General features: G+C 38.1%; 1 protein-coding gene across 3 annotated transcripts in view; it reads left to right on the forward strand.

The window, feature by feature from the left end:
* Positions 1-24486, forward strand: part of nrxn2a (neurexin 2a) — a 120811-nt gene that overhangs the window by 80856 nt on the left and 15469 nt on the right. For 2 of the 3 annotated variants that reach the window (XM_067608058.1, XM_067608056.1), the window contains one exon: positions 22221-22402. In XM_067608058.1, coding sequence (XP_067464159.1) covers positions 22221-22402 — 182 coding nt within the window. Of the gene's footprint in view, positions 1-7793; positions 9530-22220; positions 22403-24486 lie in introns of those variants that run through there. The other variant, XM_067608057.1, reaches the window with a different exon arrangement.

A 24486-nucleotide genomic window follows, 5' to 3' on the forward strand; every position in this document is an offset into this window, starting at 1 on the left:
GTATGTATGCCTTGCAGATGCACCAGTGATCTCTCTGTTCCTGTATGTCTCCCTTGCACACACAAACAAACTCTCCTTTCTCTGAGTTCTTATTTTTCTCAATCTACCCCTTCTCTTTGTCACCTCCTCTCTATTCCTGGCTCACTTCTCTGGTCATTGTACAACAAAGCACCAGTCTCTGCATGCTCAGCAAAAGAAAACCTTTACATTTTCTTCTTTGTTCCCAATTCATTTTGATAGATTGTTCAGTCACTTTCAGCTGTGTTCAATGAATAATAAAAAGATCTGCTAAGCTTCCTCCTATAGTGAATTACAGTACAATTCTGCCCCTTATAGAGTACATGTCTTTTAGATGTAACTGTAAAGCAGATAATGATAATATATTCATGACACAATGTATATATTCATTTCTCATTTGATTAGATTTTGAAATATCACCTTTCCTTCATACACAATGGACACTATTGTTAATTGGGCAGTGATACAATACTTTGTTATGGGACTCAGCAATAGATATCCCAAGGCCAGCTGGATTAACAAACAGTATAGATAGCAGCTTTTATTGGCTAGTACCCTCAGACCGATTCAATAAATAAATACTTAAATATGTAAATTTCTTTTTGCATTGTCATCCATTGTGTAAGTGCATAAATAAGCGGTGTATTCAATTAATACAGTTAATGCCCACATTTCAAATTTATACAGGGAAGAGTATTTGGACATCTGGCCAAAAGAATCACTGTTGAAAGGTGTCTTCATTAATAACAAAAACAATGGAGGTGCTGATATGCCTGAAATAGGATGCTGATCTTGGCCCAATGCCAAGAAAGTCATTACGCAGTAATGTCTCATACCTTTACAGCTGACAAGGGATGTACAATTTTACTCTGCTGTGGGCTGTCGAATTTTAATTTCAATATATAACCATCCTATATGCAACGACTCTCCAGACTGTATGTTATGTGAAGTTGAGAAGTGTTTTGCAGAATGCTTGTAATACATATTGACCAAAATACTTAGCTTTCAGACCCCAACTTGACAACTTCCTTGCAAGGTTAGTTTACCTGGGATCAGGATCAGTTCTGTAACCCCCCACCTTCAATAAACAGACACTGTGAAACAGTAAACAAGTTGGGCAAGACAGCAAAATATGTTAAATGTGCTGCACATAGGTCTCCCGAGCTGAAATAATCATCTAAATTTGTTAATTATAAATGTTCATCTGGATCTGCAATTAAGGTTATTGCTAGGTGGTTGCTATGGTATTGTAGGTGTTTGGCAGTGCTGGTTGCCAAACAATCTTTAACATGTTTTTTGGGGTATTTGTAGTTTGTTTTTAGGCTGTACTGTGTGGTTGCAAAGGTGTTGCTAATGAGTACTGCTAGACGATAAGTCAGCGCTAGTGCAGGCACATTGTTGGAGTGGTATACTATACTATAGTTTAGTTTCTTGCTCTACTATAAGGTTTGGGATAGCCAATCATTTTGGCGAAACATTGCAAATGGAGAGACTAGCTGTGTGTTTTAAGTAGTGGTTTAACAAACCCTTGTTCACTTCCCTCAACACTTTGCTTTGGAGAAATGCCCATCACTATGATAAGCAACCTTTCACTACAAACTCAAGTGGACTTCTGTGAGATTACATGGTTATGGGAACTAGCATTTTGTTGTTGTTGTAGATGTTTCTAAAAAAAAGTGCAATACGAATGCAATTCACTTTTATCATTATTGAAGACACTGATGAATTCACCTGATGAACACATTGGAATCATTGGCTGAAAACACTGTCTGACAATAATTGGTACAGTTTGGCAAACAGCTGTTTTTTCACAAGTCATCACTGAATAGTATTCGTGGAGTTTGCAAATATGGGTAAGTGCATTCCATTTCGGACCCTGCCCCCTCGCTCGTTAAATGGAATGTGGTGCTATACAATATCAAGTGCCAAGAGGAAATGAAGCAGGACATGACAAATTAATATTGAAATGCACCATGGGGCTTTGTCTGAAAATCCCTCCCCATTTACTACCCAATGTTTTTCAGTGTGTTCCTCCAGTGGCCTTGTTTCTTCATCCACACCCTAACCTTCAACAAAATGTCACTGAAATCCTTTCAGCCGTTTTTGAGATATTCAGCTAACAAAAAAACAGGAAAAAATAGGATATCCACGACAGATAAAAAAGACAAGTTATTTAAGAGAATTTTTAGCTGAAAATTAAAATTATCTTTTCAGTCAGTCAGTTATAATAAAGTAATTTATTACAAATCTTTGGAGCCCTAGCTTCAAAGGCCCAGTTATCAGTTTACTTGGGGGGTACAGATAAAAGTCTTTGTTTAGATTATGAAGTACATTTTCAATTTGTGTATAAAAAAACAGAGATAGAAAGAAGCATCCAAATATTGTGGAAAGGTTTTTACACTTGGTGAAGTGGAAAAGTATAGATAAACAGAAAATGCAACAAAGTGCAATGGAAACAGACTTAGCAAATAAATAATGATGTACATGAAGCACGTGACTTCAACATCGTTCAGGCTTCTGCTTCACTGAAGAGACGAAAACATCAAATCTCTGTATACAGATGAGGAATCTGTATTGTTCAAAAGTTCAATGACACCAGACTGAAGCATTAGTGCACACACTCTTAGCACAGTAAGACTTCAAGAAGTCTGCAATATGTGCATGCAAGATCTCTGCATGCCGTTTTTAAAAGTGATTAAAAGGATCTTAAAAACTATTCCAAAACATACTTAATACATTACTGAGAAGGAAGAAGCAAGTGCAGTGGTGGATGAAGTACTCAGATCCTTTACTTAAGTAAAAGTTGGAATACTGTTGTCTAAAAACATTCAATTACAAGTAAAAGTCCTGAATTGAAAATGTTACTTAAGTAAAAGTACAGATTTCAGTATTTCATTATCATCAGTAAAATGTACCTGAAATATCAAAAGTAAAATTACTCATTATACAGAGTGTGTTATTATAGTATATAATATTGTTTGTTTCTATTACTAACAGATACATGTGAGAGCATTTTAATGTTGTAGTTAATCGATGTGGAACCAATTTTAGATACTTTGGGTAGATTAATAGTAATAGTTCTGCCTCATATTATATCATATATATGTGTACACTTTATATAGCACCTTTCACACAAAGTGAGCAACATATATCTTTTTAAAAGAAAATAAAAGCAACAATTTAAAAAACAGAATATTAAAATATATTATTTCATGTAAAATCTTCATCTGAGAGGTAACTAAAGCTGTCAAATAAATATAGTGGAGTAGAAAGTACAATACGTCCCTCTGAAATGTAGTGGAGTGGAAGTATAAAGTAGCATCAAATGGAAATACTGAAGTAAAGTACAAGTACCTCAAAGATGGAACTTGATCATATCTAACATGCACACACAGCTCAAGGCCAATTTTGACTTCAATGGGATTTTTTTAAGGCAGCATTTTATATACAGGGACTACATTCCTATATAGATGTAGGAAGAATATATTTTTGTTTTATTTCCATTCAGTCAGGCGTGGCAGTTTTTATGGTTTGTTGATTTGTTTTTTTATTGCCAGTCACTATTTTATTCAGCACAGCTTTTCACAATGATGGTTGACCTACTGATTTCTGAAATGTCTAGTCTGAGAATAACACACATAATCATTATTATTATTATTTTAACCTTCATTTATTCAGAAGAGTTTCTCTGAGAGCAATGCTCTCTTTTTCAGGAACACACTGATCACATTCACACAGTTACACATTCCAGGTATGAATGTGTAACTGTGTTAAGCTGCCCAGTATGACCACAGTCTGATCTGCTGGCCCAGTACAACCACAGTCTGATCTGCCAGCCACTAAGCAGTCGTACTGGAGCGGTTGGAGTTAAGAGCCTTGTTTAAGGGCACCTCAGTGGCTGCTTCTTCACTTTCCCCACCCAGATTTATCCTGCCGGTCCGGTGGATTGAACCACGCTCACTTCTCTAACCTTTAGGCCACCATAATGACAGGAATCATTAATGTATGAAGTATCACTGTGTAGTAACTTGCTATGAAACTAGATACTACAAAGACATGAAAGGGTAAGAGCTCCATGACCAATTTTCCATCGAATGAAATAAAAATGAAGCTAGAGAAAAGATGGAGTGGATAGTGTACAGTAAAAGGCACACGGAGACTCCTTTGGAAATTCAGCAGTGTGCACAACCATTTCTTTAAGCACCAGTTTTAGAGTTGCTTGTCTGTTCAATCTGTTCAAGACAAATCATTTTTTTCAGGCTTAAATAAATTCATAAATAATAATAAATGTATACATAATTATGAATGTAACAAGATAGACTGGCTTGCAAAGCTTGAATTGTATTCTATCCATGGAGTATCATAATTTTAGCATTTTAATTGAGTAGATCAACACAAGCCAGTAACAAAAATAGGGCTTCCTCTATGTCCAACTATCTCGCTGATGCATTTTTAGGTTCATCATCAAGAGGGAAACACCTCAGCCAAGCAAAGATTGTATCTCCCTGTGGTGTGACGGAAGGCTGCCCACTTCCTTCTCCCTGGTAGACAGTTCAAGCACTTCCTCATGCACTCAAAGATTTAATCTCTTTGCATCCATCCAAATTACAACACTCAGGAATTGCGGTTGTTCAAATTCGAGAGACTGTTGCAATTTCCCTCTTTTTGGAGGGCTTTCTCCACATTGTGAACATTTGCTGCTTTTCCTTTCCAGGAGACATGCTGAGGCAAGTAAGCTCAGCTAAACAAGCAAATGGAATCTATTTTTGCCAGCGCCATGTGCAGCCAACAATATGCAACCTACTGTCACATGCAGTGTCTTTTCAGAGGAGAGTGCACACAGTCTCCCAAGACACCAGAGTTGCTATAAAAAAGCGAAAAAATCATGTTTAATCAAGGTGTGAATCTAGAGGAGAGCATGCTGTGTGAGTAGCGCTGTGTATCCAGAGGCCCTCCATTTCTGTAGCGAGATACCTGACCTCCTTAAGCATCCGTACCTCTCCTACCTTTTTTTTCACTACAACTGCACAATGGAAATCTCCATGAGCTTACGATCATTGTCATCTCTGCATGTGATGCAACATAATTAAGAAAAACACACTGGAATCAGTGGTTCTGTTTTGTTCAACCCGGTGCTGCTGGATCATTATGTGATGATTTCTTTTTTAAAGCATTTGCCTGATTCTTCTTCCAGCTATACAGTTTATACATTTACTTCTATCTGCTAGTGGAACTGTTTTGCATTTCAGTGGCTTCATGTTTCTCATTTTTTTCTCCTTTCCTTGCTCCATCTAAGCCAAGCTTATTTTAGGTGTTGTCGCTTTGAGCCTAATGAAATCAACCAAACATCACAACTGCAGGCCATGCCTTTCAGAGGATGCTCGCATTATGAGTAATTAATCTGAAAGTGCTATGATTAATCCTGCTACTTTACCCCCTGGGGCGAGACTGGATGTCTGTGAAAAATCTTCTCTCACAAATCCTCCTGAGAACAAACAGTGCACATTTAGGTTTCTTAAGGCTTTAAAACGCCGTACACGTCCTCTCACATCATGTCATTTGCAAGTTTGCGAACCCCTTGACTTGATTTTCTTACAAAGAAATTTTAACATTCATAGTTTATATACTGTATATTATTTCATATATGTGAAAATAATTTGATTATGTAAATTCACAAAGATCTGCCAAACTGCTCTATAAGTGGGGAAAAATAGGTTTAAAATAGCCTGTAGGGAAATGTAAATATGCAGATCAAAGGTTTATTAGACTAGAACTGCAGAAATAGCACATACAGGGCAGTCATCCCATTTTTTAAAATCTAAAAGCTCACCATAAAATATACCATCATACATCAAATACACATTTGATGTATATCCTCTGAGGTGTGCATTAATAGGAAGAACTGCGTGGGATGCCCAACTTATTAAATACCCAAGGACAACACAAGGTTACAATCACCACTGCCTAACCCACCCTCCCCTTTCTTGTTGTCCAGATAGCATGGCTTTCATCATGTCGAGCAACCCTCAAGCACGTAAATTGATTAATGCAATCCTTTCATTCTAGACAGCTCTCACCAAGATATCATCGCCGCCTAGAAAGATGTTTATATGCTGGAGAGCCTGACAGTCTAAGTCACTGGCTATAAATCATCCCACTCCAACTTCTTTTACCCAGTTCTGACTGTTACTGGAAATAACATAATGGTTCTATTTGGACACAATTTCTGTGTATAGTAAAGAATTTTTAAATTATTTATCTGACTGCCCTTAGATGTCAGCTGAAACTGACTTTTCCATTGACGTCACCAGAGGATTATTTTCTAACACACCAAATAATCATTACTGTACTGTAAATGTGTCTACATGTTACAGCCAGACAGTACTCTGCATCATCGCTATTGTCTGTTTGATTAAGCTGCCAAGCACTTCCCAGCATTAACATTTACTGAGAAACATATAGAAGAGGACACACATAAAGGATTTAAACCTCCCTGCTAGTCAGACTGGATAGATGTGGAAAAAATTCAAATTATTTATGTTCATGATAGCAGCAGATGAATGTGTACATGTTCTTAGGGCACTTGCCATTCCAGAGTGTTATGCACTCACCCCTCCTCTGTTCTTTTTGTTCAATCAGCCTCGCTCCCCCACTCGCCCCACCCCCTACCCTGCTTGAGTAATGGCCTGCGTCGACTTCTTGTCACTATGAGAGGTGGTGCTGCATGGTTTGCCTCTGTCCTCCTGTTTCCATGCGTGTCCTTTCAACCAACTAGGCAATCCCAGCTGATATCTCTATCGACCGTGATTTAGCTGATATGGCTGCAGTCTCTCTTCCTCTCCTTTTACCTCTCCCCTGCAGTCTCTCTTTCTCTCTCTCTCTCTCTCTCTCTCTCTCTCTCTCCCTCTCTCCGGCTCTCCTATTTGGCTCCATCTCCTCTGCCAACCCATCCCTCCCCACTTTGTCTCTCCTTTTCTGGTAATGTGTTCATCCTCTGAAGTGTCAATATATTCCAATTCATCTTATCACCAAATTTCCCCACCCCAAAAACCCCCAGCAGTTCTGAAAGTGTCAGAATACCTCTGAACTCAGATCAGTCATAGCTAGGAATAAGTTCTGCATGGTTAAGCAGCATGAGAGCAGAGAGCTACTGCGCTCTCTTACAGAGGGGTGACTTGTATACAGATAGGAGGTGAAAACATCAGGCAAAGGGATTAGAGCAAATTGATGTGAAGTGTAAAAACAGAAAAATGTATCACAGTACAATGCTGGGAAAAGAGAGGTTTGAGATTGAATTTTGAAGCAAGTTCTTAATTTCCTTGAAATGGATCACAAACCATCAGCCGTAGTTTCCTCAGCCTGAGATTGTAGGCTGTATTATATCATTTTGACAGGCATTTGTGTTTCTATCATTCATGCCTTTTGTAGCTCTCTAGTCTTTATGTTAGGATCACGTCCATACCAATACCCTTGTGTTCATTCTGTAACAGCTCTGACAGCTCACCTAAATCAGGCTCCTCCTCTGCAGTATGATTCCTACGTGTTTCTGCCAGGACCTGCGAGCCAGCGCGCTGTGAATCTGTAGCATGTATTTATTCACACAGCCCATTTTCTTTCTTCACTATTTCCCCGTGTGTTCTGTGGCTGCCTGTTTTCTCTTTCGCTGTCTCTTCCTGTCTCTCCCTCCCTCCTGCTATCGCTCACCCACCCTCCCCCTCCCCTCCTCACTCATTTGCTCACAGACTTTCTCAGACGCACACACACACACACGCACACAAACACAGAGGCACATGCTGTGCCTCGCTGGATCAGAGCCTCTGACTACAGTATGCCTTCAGAAGAGCTCCTTTATCTCGCCTTCATTAGACCACAACTCCAAACAAAGGTTATTTTCGCAGGGGTCCAGGCTGTCCCGGAATTTCACCCATCCAGGATTCATTATGATACGACGGTGCTTTTAATTAGCATAATTTTTGCTGCAGCAGTCCAAGGCAACGTCTCAGTCTCTGCCATCCGAGCCATCTCATCTGAGGAGAATCACCTGCCCTCCTCTAGAGACAGACACATGCAGCTGTCGCGTTAACCGTCCTCAGTCAGAGGCAGCGCAGCAGATCTGGACAAGGTAACGGGAGAGGATAAAGGGGGAAAAAAAAGGAGCAGCAGTGAGGGGAATGCAGCAGTAATCTTTACTGCATGAGACTGAGCAGGTGGAGCATGAGAGAAGGATCATACGTGCGTTTGAAATAGAAACACTCCTGCATTCTGGTGGATCACTGCCACACCAGAGGTTACCGTTCGCTGGATTTGCTGCGTCTGTGAGAGAGTGAATGAGGAGCCGCTGAGAAATTATTTATTTCTTTTCTGGATGTTCTCCTTTACCGCGCTGCTGCAGATACTGCTCCCTCTCTCTCTCTCTCTCTCCCTCTCTCTCCCTCTCTCTCGCTCTCTCCCTCTCTCTCTCTCTCTCTCTCTCTCCCCCTCCCTATCTCTGTTCTCTTCCCTTTCCTTGGCTAAAGGGGAACAAAAGCGCTGGTTCCTGCATCACCCTTCATCGCTGCATCTTCACTTGCGCTTATTTTTATCTCCTTGTCCTTTTTTTCGCTTAATGAAATGATCCAGTTTCCCACGGACGCGTGTTATGTCTTCTGCTGCGGTGGAGGGGCACTCTTCTTAGTGGGCAGGCTCAGCTGCCCTCAAGCTCTACCTGTGGGCGATGGAGACTCTTATCAGAATTCTTGTCACATGAAGCTCTGTCCTGCCACTTTTTATGCCTAATTATAATGGTCGAGCAACATGCCTGCTTGAAATTTCAGGGGTGGATTCATCTCCATTCTTTATTTGGATGTGTATCTTTACTGCGTTTTGGAAACACTCGGCTCCTTCTCTGAAAAAAAAAATGTGCTCTGGGATGGTTTTCAATGAGGTTTTAAGGCTGGCCTCTCTGTGCAGTAGACATCTTGTCATGGAAAAATGTTAAGATAAGTTGGTTGCTCTTCAGTTTCACCAACCAGAACTAGATTATTGGATTTTTTTTTTTTTTTTTGGATTTTGGCTGCTTTCTTGAAATCCATTTTTGGCTATTTTTCTCACATATTTAAAGGATGTTTTTCCATCATCCCTAACCAAACTGAGGGATTATGAAAGAAATGGGCCCAGATTGTCACTGAGATGCCCTGCGGTCTTTTAGTTGAACTGTCAGAGGCCAAAGCGTGGTCAAGTTGTCTGTCCTGGGCCCATGTGGATCTAATATACATGGGTAGACTCTCTGCAGCCACCCCTGTGCTCGGACAGCAAAGCAGCTGGTCAGGCTTTAGCCTAGGCATGGGCCTAAGTTATTGTTCAAGACTAGCCTTCTGGTTTGCCTTGCTTACTGTGCTCCCCATCCAGACTGGAACAGCACGTGTTTCTTCTAGTCTCAGCACCACGCACCATGTCCACCATTTCCACAATAAGCATGGCACTGTTCCTATTGCCATCAACAGGATGCCTTTTCTTACCAGAGGCGGCCATGGTAAGACATTTCCCTCCAAGATTCTCAACGTGATGTTTGTTGCCTCATTAATGCATCATTTTGCTGTGAAGTGTCAAGGGTCAGAAATAATAAGAATTAGGTGTGTGCATGCTTGTGCTGTCTAACATATGTGTATCAGTAGCTTTGGCATTTTAGAGGCAAAAAGGTCTTTGTTGTTCCTACTCTGCTGTTACTGTTGGGGATTCTCTTGTGACCTACAGTCAGACAATGGATCCCTCCACTAACTATAGATGTGCTGCAGCCTCTGTGCATCATTAAACCCCTTAATCAGCCCATCAGTATCAGTAGTGGTTGCCCTTTCCCCATGTTGCTTTTCCAGATCCTCCATTATCAGTAGGCCAATGTTTGTCATATTGCAAATACACATCAATAGTGTGATGAATCATCATTGTAAATCTCTTTATCTTTTTCTTTGAGGTTCTTGTTTGTTTCAGCAGTGTAATGCACTCATTATAATGGATCCTGTTTTGTGTCAAAGGTGATTGCTTCAGTTTGTTGTAATTAGTGGCAAATCACAACATGCACACAGTGATTATATGCACAAGAATTTTTCTAAACTTAGACAAACTCTGTCTTGATAATCTGTGCAATTTAATAAGACAGATTTTAACTTGTGTTCAACGGAGGGATATAAAGTAACAACCTATCCTCAACAATTTACATCAAATTGGCAATGCTACTTGAATCGGCTCCCTCAAAGCGCCGACACTGGAGTCATTGCTCAGTTTTATGTTGCACTTTGAAATTTCTGTCCTAAGACTCACTTTAATGTCCTGTAAAATGAGGCCCAATGGATTTGTAGTGTCTTTTTCACTGCAGCAGTTTTGTCAGTTGTAAAAGGACTAAAAATGTGATGAATTACATCTGCTCTATTATAGCCGTATCACTCTGGACCAGGCTTTTACAGGCCCAGCACAGCCTGTGATCAAACAGGCCTTTTAAAAAAAACACTTCAAAGAACTCACTGATAAATTTTCAGTTACCTTTATTGTAGATTTTGTACTGTAGGTTGTTCTGAAGTATGTGCTTCAGAGCAAGGAATCCAATTTACTGCAAACTAAATGATACAGACAGTACTTATGATTCACCAGTCATGTCCACAATGTCACGATGCACTGTGCGGACCGGATATACAGAAATTGGTTAACATTGATTGGCACAGTGTTCATTATAATACCAGGCTATATAACCGTTCTCACAGAAGCATAAACCTTTTAAACAAAAATCCAACTTTTACTTTAATAACAGTCCATTTCAAACCAAACAATAATTTTTTGAACATTTGCTTTAATATAACACATATGCGTGTGTGTGTTTCAAGGCTAGCCAAAGACTTCTGAAGGCCCCAGGGCTATGGCTATTTATAGGCCACCTACCCTGCTGCAATGCCTCACACTCCTCATCCTAAACACAGGTTATTGCAAGTATTGTTACAGTATACTGGTCAGAGTATATGTGGCAAGCTCTTACACACAATCTCCCCTGGTTCAAGTAATGAAAACACAATAATCTGAGTACATCTATGAAGATTCTCAGTCATTCAGGTCATAGAATAGCAAGTGAAACAGAAGGATCAGATGCAATTGGACTGATGCTTCTAGATAAAATCAGAGGCATGCAAGATGTGAAAGAAATCACAATAAATTCTTTTGTGAATGCATTTTTTTATATAAATATTGATTCACCTTTAAATTGCCACCCTTATGGCTGTAAATTGGTGTTTGGGAATTCAGCAAATCACAGTTTTTTCTGGTTTTATATGATGATTCATGCATAATTACATAAGACAACCTTTACTTGATTTAAAGGTAATTACTAATTATCATAAAAAAAAGCCTTTATTCACTTCAGAACATCTAATGAAAAAAGCCCCCAGTTCACATTTCCTCATTTCCTCACATCCATTGTATCTCAACACCTGTCTGATAGTTTGATGGAGATATAATGACAGTAACAATATATATTGTATTTGAAAATTCTACACTGATGACATTTCACTTTCTGTCTGTATTTTATTCAACTAAACATCAGATAAAGCCACAGAAAGCCCTTAACTGCCCATAAGGTTTAATTCCACATTGTACCTACTATCAAGACTGTGATCAGTCCTGATAGTAGGTAGGTACAAAAACCTGCAGCAAACCATAAGATAAGAAAATATGTTTCCACGTGCCAAACAAAATACCCTACATGAGTGCACCAGATAATAAAAGGACTATAATGAATACTAACACATTGATTTCTCATATCAGGGGAAGCCAAATCCCAACTTGAAACCTATTATATAACTAACGTGCTTACTGTCTTCTTCAGTTCATATTCCAACCCTGGAGTGCCGTGATAACTCAGAGGGTGTTTTGATTTCGTGTTACTATCCTCAACTAGTTGTGCCTTTTAACTGCTGTGTTGTTTCAAAGCAGGTATTATGCAGTGTTCTGTTGAACTAACCCCCTAACCACTTCGCCGTGAGAGAATTAGCCCATGCTATGACCCTCTCTGCCAAAGACCTTGTATGCTCTCAACTGGAATGCAAGGAGGATTGCACTGTAGCTGACCCTTCATCGTGCTCCCAACACACCCGCATGTTCAACACACTCAGTGAAAATCTGCTGCACTTCATTCTCCAGGGCCCCCATGTTGGTGTAAGAACTGTCTGGCTGTGGCAAGGCGAGGAGGGGCTAATGCTTTCAGAGAGATATCTCAAGTGGAGGGAAGGGTTTAGTCAGATCCTTTCAGTGATGATATCTTTTAGTTTGAATTTAACAGAAAGCAGGCTATCCTTCAATTAATGCATTAGTTTGAGAAAAAAATGTTTGTCCAGTGTCTCACTGCGGACATAATGCAATGGCTGTTTTGTTTTTTGCTACAAGGGCTGCAGAAAGGAAAGGGAAAAGAGACGGGGCATCACAGGGTTTATCAGAGAGGGCTCAATTTCCTCCAGGTCACATATTACATTACCCTGAAGGATGATAGTGAGGAAGGCCTGTACACTTACACTTACCATAACATGGTACATGTTATGGTACGTGTAAGTATATATATATATATATATATATATATATATATATACACACACACACAGGCAATAAAAGCAAACACTGATATATTGTAACAGAAATTCTCCATAGAAGTCCACAGGCTGTAGTTTAGCTTTTGTTTTATTTCTGTGTCATTCCAAACATTTGGCCCATCTCTGGGCATCATAGGACACCACTATTTTACAAAACATACATTTTCCAGTACTGCATAGGGAAGAAGGAAAAGATAAGAAACACAAACAAAATAAAAATAAAAATCCCAGATAAACTGTTCACATAAAGAAATGTTACATATCTACAGATTGTCTCGATGAAAAGCGTTTTTCTCTTCTCCCAGGCTTTTTCAGATAACTGGCTAATATATGTTTCATTTGTGAACAGCCAACTCGGTCTTTATGCATCATCCATTTATACAAAATCAATATCTATTTTTATCTTACTAAACAGATCATCCAGCACCTCATAATAAAAAGGACAGTAGAAAACGAAATGGAACTCATTTTCTATACCATTTAGACAGCACATTGGACAAACCCACTTTTCTTCTTCAAAATTAACATACTGTTCATTTTCAACACTCAGAGGCAAAATATCAGCTCGGCATATAGTGATATTTGCTTTTTAGACAAATTATATACAACATAATCCTCCATACCATATTCAGTTTTTTTCATCATAAAAATACACAGTTTTTGTTTAGTCTTTATGTCATCAGCCAACTGCCCTTTGGCCTTGGCAACACAGATTCTCTAAACAAACAAATGTTGAGCTTTTCATTATGTATAAAAAAATCCTCATCAGACCCAGAGTTACAGAACAATGTGCACATATCTTTAGACCAACAACCAACAATTTGTTTATCCCAGGTAAATATTTGTCTCTTCATCCTAGTGTATAGAAGGGGTCAAATGCAAGAGATAAATTTTGTTTCAGTGTACACGTACAGTACTGACAAATTACAATAAAGAAGGTGTTAATCTTAATCTTGATAATCACAAGATGTTGAAATGTTAGAATTAATGAAGTGCTGTGGAGACTGCATCTGAAAATAAAAATAACTCAACAAGGTCATAAGAAAGAAAAAAAAAGCAGCAGTTATCACTTCCTTTATGTGGTCACCAGTGGTTTAATGCTGAAGGTTATGTTTTGTTGTTTTTTTCTTCAGTATAGCCTTCAGTATGTTTGCATGTTTGTGCATTATATGGGGGATGGCAAGAGACCAGCATTGACTTGGAAAACTGCCTATATGCAATATTTTAAACAGGCACTTGACAATAGTCCACTGTGAAAATTAACAGTAAAGGACAGATGTGAGGTTTATTGCATAAAGAATAAATGGACACCAGCACAGAAACGGCGTTAATGGTGGTCTATTTAAAGCAGTATGGGCATGTTACAGAGCATCATGTTTTTTCAGTAAGGCAGAGAGAGAACATAATAGTTGGTTGCCCCTAGGCACATTGCAGCCGCGGGGCTGAAAATCTATTGGTCAAGTTAGATTGAAACAATTGAAGTATGGTAAAGTAGCGTTCGTGCATTCAGAAATGGAGCTTCTGTCGCTCGTTTCTGGCTGTGATAACAGATTAGGGAATAACAGATCAGGCTAAATGGCTATTTAACTAGTTAGTAATGTAGAATTTTCTTCTGTAACTTTGTCTTGTTATGTCGTTGTGCTAGCTAGCTACCTCAATAATTCCAAAAGTAAGTCAGGTGGCAAACAAACTTAATGCAAGCTAAGGTTTAGCTGACATTATTTAGCTAGATAGCATTTTCACAGCTAGAAAGCAAGTTAAAGTCTGAATGCCCCTCTCTTTTGGGGACAGGGTTAGGGTTCGTGCTATAATGTACATTTTGAATTATTTGCATATGGTGACCCAGAAAATGTAGAAATTCATGGCATTCATTTTGATTTGGCATGTTGTGGAGACTGGAATGGGGGATTGCGGTGCTCATGTCCCAGCTGTTTGATCCACTTTTTTGGAGGAACTTCATAACATCGTCATTGTCCCCCATCCTATGAAAATGTATTAAATGTAGGAACACTTTTAAGGTAAAAGTGCACTCATCTTATCAGATAAAGTCATAAAATGGGGCTGCAACAGAAAAGTTTCTCCTATCAATAAAACCCTGTACTGTATATTGACCAGATTTGGTCAGATATTTTTAAAGAGAGAGACCAGCAAAGAATAAAATGTATAACTTGTAAACATTAAAGCAGAAGTGCTCCATCAAAAATAGAGGCTGAACTCACCAATAATGATTGTACCTGCTACATATCATAATTTCCATAAAACCTCTTCCAGTCCTCAAAGTTCAGAAAAATAATTTCTACAAATTGCTACAATTTGGTTTTCCCAGCATGCAAAACAGCCTAATGCAGGTACAGTTGTTTCCATTACAGGTGTATTTAGAGTATGAAAGCAACATAGTTGCTATTAGTAAGGTATTAATATTTTGGGATTTCAAAAATCTGACTGTCACAGTGATTGATTGTCACTGTTCTTGTCCATATTGAAAGCATAAATAAAGGTTTGTTGTTTTCTTGTCTTATCACTGAATTATGTACAATACAGTTACAGATCACATATGGGAATGTAAGATGTACAAAACAAAAAAAATATACAAAACATGAGTTAATTTTAGACATTTGACAAAACCTTACTTCAGAAATAATGGTTTAAAAACTGAGACTTTTTTTTCCCACTTAAATCTGAAAAAAATGAAGGCCACACATATAATGCCCAAGGTTTCCTATTCTATTCTATTCTAGTCTATTCTATTTTGGTGCATTTGTGGAAAAATGTCTTTGTGACTTTTGCAATAGGAAGAGGCATTCACGCAGAATTTCAGAATTGCTTTTGAGTCGTCACATTTTCACCATGACCCAAATCATCTGAAAGCTGAGTGAAGGAAAACTTTAACATTATTATAGAAGAAAGAGGTTGTTTGAGGCACTCTGAGCTGCAGACGTTCAATTTGAGAATTGACAGCCTGGATACATCTCGCTGATTGGAGCAGAAACAGCAATTCCACCATAATATAGCTGAAGTCTGTGTGTGCCAGCTGTATGTGCAGTTATTTGAGATTTTTTACTGTGGCTTTTAATTGATCAAATGTCATCGATTTGATTGATTTGATACTTAAAGACTGTGTTCACTGTAGTAAGTGTATGATGCCACTTTCTAACTTGAACACCATATTTTAACTTGAAAACCATGTGTCCTCTCTGTCAGGCTTTAGGCTGCACTATTCATTTTTGTCATTTCACTGAGCTGTATTTAATAGACTGTGGAGGAAGTGCGCTTCAGATGCCATAAGTCAGACGAAAAATCCGAACTTAATATCTCTCCATAACTCTCCATTTCTTCAAAACAGTTTGAAGATTCATGTGAGTTTATATTCCTGATCGATCAACTCTAGTAAAGTGCCCCTGTTGCCCTGAAGTGTTCTGTCGCTGCGTATAATGCCTCCACAGCAGACTGTATACTGTACTGCACTCAGACACTTATGTCACTTTGCCCTACTGGAGGCTGGCAGGCTATTCAGAGCTGTTTATTGACTGTGAAAAAAAAAACTTGTATACAAGAATACAGCCATATGTGCACTCAGGGGTGTCCATTTTTTTTTTTTTTTTTTTTTGAGGGGGCACAATTTCACAATGCATATATTAATGTTCACACCAAGTTGTTATCAGTAATTATCTGCTCTGGCTTCAATGTTTATGATCAGACCGTCCCCCTCAGTAACACTATATTGCATTTAATAGCAATATTGAACAAGAAAATATTTTGTTTTTCCTCAGGGGTATCTCTGGTTATCCAGCAGCACTGTTGATTATTTAACGTTAAGTAAAGAAAGCCCACATTAAGAAGAAAAAAAGAAATACTTATTCAGCTCTTGACTGCTAAAATTCTCCAGAGGTCCATCCTGTTTTGTAGGACGCATTTCAGTTCTGCAAATTTGACATAAACAATGATTCAGCTAATAGCAGAGGACAACAAGCTAACACTAATTAATTAACACTATTTAATTACTTGTGGGTTACAGTTATAATCACTGATGCTAAAGTCAATTTAAATGGGGAAATTCTGAAGCTCTCATTTACAAATTCATTCAAGTCATACTGTTTTATGGTGTGAGCTGAGATTGGTTATTAATACCTCACACTGCGGTTAACACAATCACAATTTGCAGCGACTCTATATGACTTCCACTGCTGAGTCTCTACTGGCGTCTTTGCTTTCTAGCAAGGAAGTAGCCTAAGCAGAGGGGGTGGCACTGTGTGTAGCGGGCCAAGTCTACATACAAATATAAACATACAGAAGAGTGACTTTTGTTTATAATATTTATATATATACTATATTATTGAGGCTAATTAAAAACACGTAGGGCCAAATCTACAGCACCGTCAATTGCATAGCATTTGCACCCGCAGTCTGCCCCATTTTAAGGTCCTATTGACAAAAGATATTGCACTAATGATATGCCGGCGCAAACACACTCATAAAGTTTTGCAGCTGAGTGCAATTCACCCTTGTTTTGCGTCCGTTTGAGTGTGCGGAGCAGTTTCCAGTGTTTCAGGCTTTTCTCCACATTTCAGCACACAGATTGGTCCATAATGAAACCTGCAGAGAGCACAAAATCCTCAAATTGTGTGTCTTCAATTAGCATTGGTGTGCACACAAAGAGCTCTCCACAATCACAAACCAACTTTCATGTATTTTGCTTCTTTTGCTTCTCTAGTATTTTGCATCTATTACATAATAATAAAACACAGATCAGCTGTTACACACAGATTTCAGGTTTATACAGAGGAATAGTTTGTAATAATAAAGCAGCTCTTATGGATGAATCCTGAGTTCCATCAGAGCTGTCAGGACATTTTTATTTTTAAGTAGCTGAAAGTCCGAGATAAGGCTACCAACCCAAACCCACTTGATGCCCCCCAACGTTTGACTGAAGATTTCACCCTTAATATCATTCAATATCAATTCAATATCAGTCAAGCCTCACAAGCTTGAAGATTTGAGAAGAGAGAGAGAGAGAAAATGAATTAAGAGTGAGTGTGCAGGCAGTTAACAGCAACTATCTGAAGACGCTAATAACTCCACCCTAATTGTGTGTGGCAATTAGTGCTGGTCTTTGTGAATTAGACTGTTTTTGCGACAAGGCTTATTTGCATAGATAGGGGCCAATTTTGCACCAAATGTATGAATATTATCTAATTTACATACATGCAAATGGCAGAGCTGCACCGTGATGCTATTTGTTTTGTAGCGCAGTTTGCGGTGCATTTCACCCTTTGCGGGTACTTTATGAATTACACGCTGTCTTTTTGTCTCATTTGCAGATGTTTAGAGGCACAATCCTTTTGTGGATTTGGCCTTTTTTCTTGAAAATAGATTTGAACAATTTCTAAAGCCATCCAATCTCAAATATTCGAGTCACCTCAAGTTCAATGGACATGACACTTCTGGGTGTGCGTACTCTGCCAGTGGGATTCATAATAACCAGAAATGGTTTTAAGAGTATGAGTAATTTGCTGTTTGTGCCTCGTCTTTGTTTTTATCGTGTTAAAGTGATGGTAGTTGTCTTTTGTATGATTCATGATTATTTTTTCAACCTCTTATTCAAAAATCACGATTAATAATATCATGGGAGGGACTACTCACTCACTCAGGCCACAGGAATTCTCCATTTCTTTACAAACAGCAGGCTGTGGGGGTGCATTTAAACCTTTTCATATCTTAACTGTTATGTGTGATGCAAATTATCCCCAGTGTTTTAGTGTACTTTGCGAGTCCTTTGAGCATGTAACCTCGTCTCTTGCGTATTCAGCTGGCTGAGAGCACAAAAGAAAAGGACAGGATGTGTTGAGTGGGTATTATGCATCTTGGTGCAAACAAACAGTCCATGATGTTGCATTTGTTGTGCAGATATCCATTAAGATGTGACAGAAAATCAAGGCTGCTTTATATGAATCTGGGAGCATCAGTGACATTATTGCAATGCCTGTAAAAAGCTACAAAAGCACTGTATGATTCTGCTGACCTCTGTAATGTATGACACCAACAAAAGGGCTTTAATATACTTACAATTAAACTTTTATAGAGAAAATCATCTATCACAATACCTATATAATATTCAAGAATAATACAGCACCAGGAGCATTTCAGTGCCTGTGTACAGTATAATTAATTATCAAGGTTCCCTACTAATAATGATGTGATATACAGCACACATTTTGCAGTAGAGAATCTCCAAGGGAGCCCTATTATTCAAGCACAGATGTATTGTACAGCCATGAGACAAGAGAAGAGAGAGAGAGAGAGAAGAGCCGCTTCAAGGGAGAGGAGTGCGACGTTTACAGTAATAATCTTAACAGGAGTGATTTACTGCGTGCTTTATTTGATGCAGGTCTACCGCAGACTACGAAGAAGAGATTGGAGGAGACAGAACAGAGAGGCGCAGCGGAGTAATGAAATGCTTTACGTGTAAAGTTATGATTAATGCAGGAGTTAAGGCATCTGTGTGTACGACAGATGCTCCCACGTGTTTCTGCAGGTGTGTTAGGATTTCATATTTTATGGCGCACATTACAAGAACTCATGTTACTCCCGATTCACCCTCTAATTTTCTATGTCTCTACACAAAACACTACAGTTTCAGTGTTCAGTAGCTGTTGTGAGTTTCCTTGATAAGGGGAAGCATTTGTTTTAACATAGGAAGACATCGTTTCCTCAACAGTGTGTTACATCATTTAAATAATATATGAAATACATGGTTTCACAAGTGAAATGTGCCTATATGTGAATTTATCACATGTAAAATGTGTTTTAGATGTGATGTTACATATGAAATGGCTGTTTTCACATGAGAATATCTGAAAGTCATATGTGCAACGGTGTGTTTCACATGTTATGAATTCATGTGTGCTTTTTTGTAAGCTGTTAGTTTGGTCATGGTCATGTTCACTTTTTCTAATAGCAACCCTTACTCACCATATTACTGAATGTATTGTGTGTAATGATCTACCAAGTTTTTAGGGATCCCAAATTGGGTACAAAAACAGCCTGGGGTTTGAGTGTCCTGAGTGTCCTTTGAAATTGTTATATTGGGCAGGGAAATTTGAAATGAGACCAGATGTGAAATGGGGTCTCAGAATATGGTGAATGACCACAACATGGCTTTGCCTGCTTGTTTGTTTGGTTTCAAAAGAGCAAACAAAGTGAGAAATCATGAAAGGTTGTATGTCATAATGCAATGCAACAAATACCACCAATGTGAAGCTTTGAATGTTTGATTTTTGTTGAGATTGTTGTAGTTTGTTGTTTTATTGGAATGGATTTTATTATTTTGGAACATACATTAACAAAAAAATGAATAGTAATTGTTGCAAAGCTGTTTTATTGGAATGTATGCAATTGTTCGTGGATTCATGATGTTGTGTCCAAGCCTTATAGTTAGTCCTTTCTCAGAAGTGTGAAAGTAAGTAAGCAAGTAAATTGAAAAATAATTCCAAAAAACCATTAGACATTGTATAAAGCACAGAGATCTTTACACATAATTCCCTCAAACAGAAAGAAAAGTGCTTTTATTGAGCAGAAAAGAGGTCAGACTGAGAGGCCAGATGTAGATAACTTTCACTCAAAGGAAGAAACCAATAAAGCCCACTCACTGAGACTCCTTGATGTAACTAATGTCACTGACTCACATTTGACTGCAAATCCCAGACATTAATTAAGATTAGCTCAGTAAGAAATAATATGGTTTGAAACAAACCCCTATCAGAGAACCTGGCCTTTAATTAAATGCAAAGTCAGTACAAGGTGTTTTCAAGCCTTTGGAGTGAGTGTTTAATGTTAAGAAAGCGTTCGACTAGCAGTTAGTTCCATCAATAAGAAACCTTTGTTGTGAGAGCCCATTACATCCAGCAGAAGAGTACTTAAGTCCTCTTACTCGGTTGAAATTGAAGCTACAATTTTGTCTCAAGAGTTTCTCTATGCTTCACTTAAGGGGTTCGGATATTGAAAAATATCAGTTGTAAAAACAACTGAAACACTTACATTTCAGGTGTTACAACAAGCACTAACATGTATTTCTGGTGTACTATAAAGGTCATTTCTGCTGTACCTTGTTTTATAATGACTACGTATCTAACACACACACACACACACACAATTGCGCAGCAATGTGTTCATCTGAAGACTGCAGTATCTGTCTCGATTTGCCTTCAACACCTGAAATCCTAACTGTCCTAAAAGAATAATCTCCCCCTGAGAAGAGTGATTTAAATTTGATTCAAATTTTCATGAAAAAAAATCTATTATAGCTCTGTTTTCCTATGCAAATGTGTATTTAATTAACAATCTGAGGTGTCTTGGAGGTTAAGAATACATCATATCATCAAGTGCTGCCTGATTTACAAGCAGATCAGCAAATGGATTTAAGCTCAAGACTACATGAATTTTCTCAGGTATCTCAGCTGCAAGACATGTAAATGATAAATTAACAAAAAAAATATGCATCATTCATCTTAAGGAGACAGGAATCCTTCTAAGTGCAGCGGAATAACTTGCATGATAAAAGTTTAAGCAGACATTATTGCTTTGCCACGCATCTGCTAGATACTGTATGAGCAGGTGGATGAATATTTATCAGTGCTTAATCAATGCTTTTTAAACAGCCACTTCACATAAATCACTTAGTGTTTCATATTTCATCAGAAGGTCTTTTAAAAAAGCAAACAATATCCATTAAAAAATCAAAAAGTATTTGCAAATAAGAACCCAGACAACTATCTATACTGTATCAGCAACAATGTAAGTACAGGGTCAAAACCATAAATTTGGCACCCTCATAAATTGCAAAGCACATACACTAAATTGCTTGATAAGTGCTGTAATTACTGTAGATGGTGTTTGATGAAGAGATGAAGTACTGCAAGTGAGATGATGAGACCAGGCAAATGATAATGACAGTAAATGATACAGTGCTTTGTTATTAGAGAAGCATTGGATAATATACAAAAAAAGGAATACAGCACATATGTAAAGTTGCAGATATAATCTATATTTCCCATCCTTGATTCCATCTTTGTCTGATTTCAGTGAATTAATTGTGTGGCAAAACTCATTTTTTTGATGTCCATAGTGTTGGACCAACAAGACCTGCCTCAGTATTAACAGTCATGTGGTTTTAGAGCCATGTGGGATCATAAAAATTAAAGATGCTGCTGTGAAGCTCTTCTGTTGCCATTAGTTTATGTCTGTGAATGTAAAGCTTCATCATACTGATTTACAGAGTGAAGCAGACCTCTTTAACAAATCTCTCTTTCTTTATTCCTGGTTTGTGCTTTTCTGACTGCTGTACAATTTTGAAAAATGAAAGATTGAGTGTCTCAAATCTAAATCTCATCTCCATACAGGTGATGGTGCTTCAAGAAGAAAATTGAATAATGTTTGAATAGTCGTCCTTGAACAAAAGCAGCTGTATCTCAAGCTGAAAACTAGAAAACATCGACCAATTGTGTTTCATAAATCAATACTACCTATTCACTGCTCCGAAAGCACTCTTTGTTGTCTCTGAGTACTATAATCTCCTCATCTTTCTCTTTCTGTCTCTGTTCCCAGCTGGAACCACATATATCTTCGGGAAAGGAGGTGCTCTCATCACATTCACCTGGGCCCCCAACGAGCGGCCGAGCACCCGAGCCGACCGTTTAGCCGTGGGCTTCAGCAGTCAGCAGAAGGATGCCATCTTGGTGCGAGTGGAGAGCACCCATGGGCTCGGAGACTATCTACAGCTGCACATAGTAAGGATGGGAAGCAAATTTGAGGATTTAAGCATACACATGAACATTAATATTAGAATGTCAGATATTTTTTTCCAGATGCTTTGGTTTATTCCAGATTTATCAATAAGAAATCCTCTATAGATGTCCTCAAAATCAGGTTTCTAGTATTTGAGAGCAAACATCATTCTCCTATGGAAAAAGGCACAAATTACCCTTAATATCAACTATATGGACACTCATAATCAGTCCTGTTGTACTGTCTAATGCATTAGTCTGTGAAAGTAGAAGCAATACAATTAGGATTATAAATGCATGTAAAAAAACAAAAAAAACCCCACAAAATCCGTTCCTTCTGAAAATCAGGACAATGTGAAGTGGGCAGATAACTGGAACACTGGAAATGAGTCCACTCTGTCTGCAAACACAAGATAACAAACTTTTAGATTATTTGCCGCAATTATCTCTATAATGTCGGAGGAAATCAGTGAGCAACATTAATGAGTAATATTTTCCAGTGTTTGGATGTAAGCAGCCAGTGATTTGCATTCAAACTTTATTTTTAAGTCGGTGGGAGAAAAAGAGCACAAAATCAAGAAGAGATACATTTGTTTAGGTGATATTCACACAGCTCTGTTGTGCAAGTAAATTAGATGTCATGCAAGCATTTACAGCAGCAATTATGTAAATGTTATGTCCCTGAAAAGGGCGAGAAAAGATCACAACAATAGCAGTGAGTTTTATCAAGAATGGAGAAAATATCATAATTTCTTCCCAGATATGTTGATGCAGGTGTGAGCAAACAATCTCATATTAGGCTTGTTAGTATTGATGCTACAATCTTAAATAAAGAAAATTGATATAAATAAACCTCTCATGCTCATGCGGTCTATTAAGGTTTGAAATTGATTGTTTCATTATTCTAATTTCGCCCACAAGATATCAGGCAGATTTTGTCACAGCTTGAATGAATCACTGATTCATGGCGTGTGAGTCCAAATTTTGAGATCAAATAGAAACAAATAAATTATGACCACAAGAAGGAGATACAATAGAACACAAGACGAGTAAACTGAGAGATGTTTTCTGGTGATAAACACACGTGTGTCTGTCGGTGGAACCAAGTGACTCCTCAGCAGCTGCCAGCAACTGTGTCTTTTCTGGAGGGAAATCAGCCTTTTTAGCATGTAGCCACAAGACAGATGTGCTATGATGAAAACCAGAGGGGAGATCTGTCAAACGTCTGCGAGTGGTGTAATAATTAAAATCACACCTGTTGTCAAAGCACAGGATGAAAATCACAACTGGAGTTTATCTCTTATTTATTAGATGATTTTTTTGTTGTTGTTCTCAAAAAGAGAACTTTTTTTTTTAAAGCATCCTTCATTTTTCTGAAGCTGCTCCAGTTATTAAAAATAGGACAGTATTTCATCAGGGCTGATCTTGAATTTTCTTCATAAGATCCATAAATGATTTCCGATGCTGAACTTGTTTAAAACCTCTTCATTGACTTCTCCAAATATATTTTAGGTAAATGTACAAAGATCTTTTTTTTCAGGCATTACAGTAAAACGTGTGTAAAGCGTGAAGAGATAAACATTCATCTTATTGTAAAAAAAAATAGATGCACACACTAAAGACAGCTCAAAAATGTATATTTTTTAAACATCCTTTGATCATTCACCCCATTATTTTCCATGGCATGTTGCCAGTTGCTGTTAATACTGTGATAGTTCAGTCTTATTCTAAGGTGTACGATGTGACTTAATTTTAATGAATGAAAGGTGACATCACATTCATTGCATTCATCATTTAAAGTGTCTTTCAGTCCACTGCAAATTTTAAAATTAACTGATATTCTGTTCATTCAAGTCAGGTCAAGTCAATTTTATTTGTACAGCCCAATATCACAAATCTCAAATTTGCATCAGGGGGCTTTACAGTATGTACAGCAGTATAACATCTTATACCCTTAGACCCTCGATTGAAATAAGGAAAAACTCCCTACAAAAAAAAAAATCTTTAACAGGGAAAAAAATTTAAGAAACCTCAGGAAGAGCAATAGAGGAGGGATCCCTCTATCTGGACAGACAGACATGTAATAG

This window comes from Thunnus thynnus, chromosome 13 (assembly GCF_963924715.1).
Source record: "Thunnus thynnus chromosome 13, fThuThy2.1, whole genome shotgun sequence".
Lineage (NCBI taxonomy): Eukaryota > Metazoa > Chordata > Actinopteri > Scombriformes > Scombridae > Thunnus > Thunnus thynnus.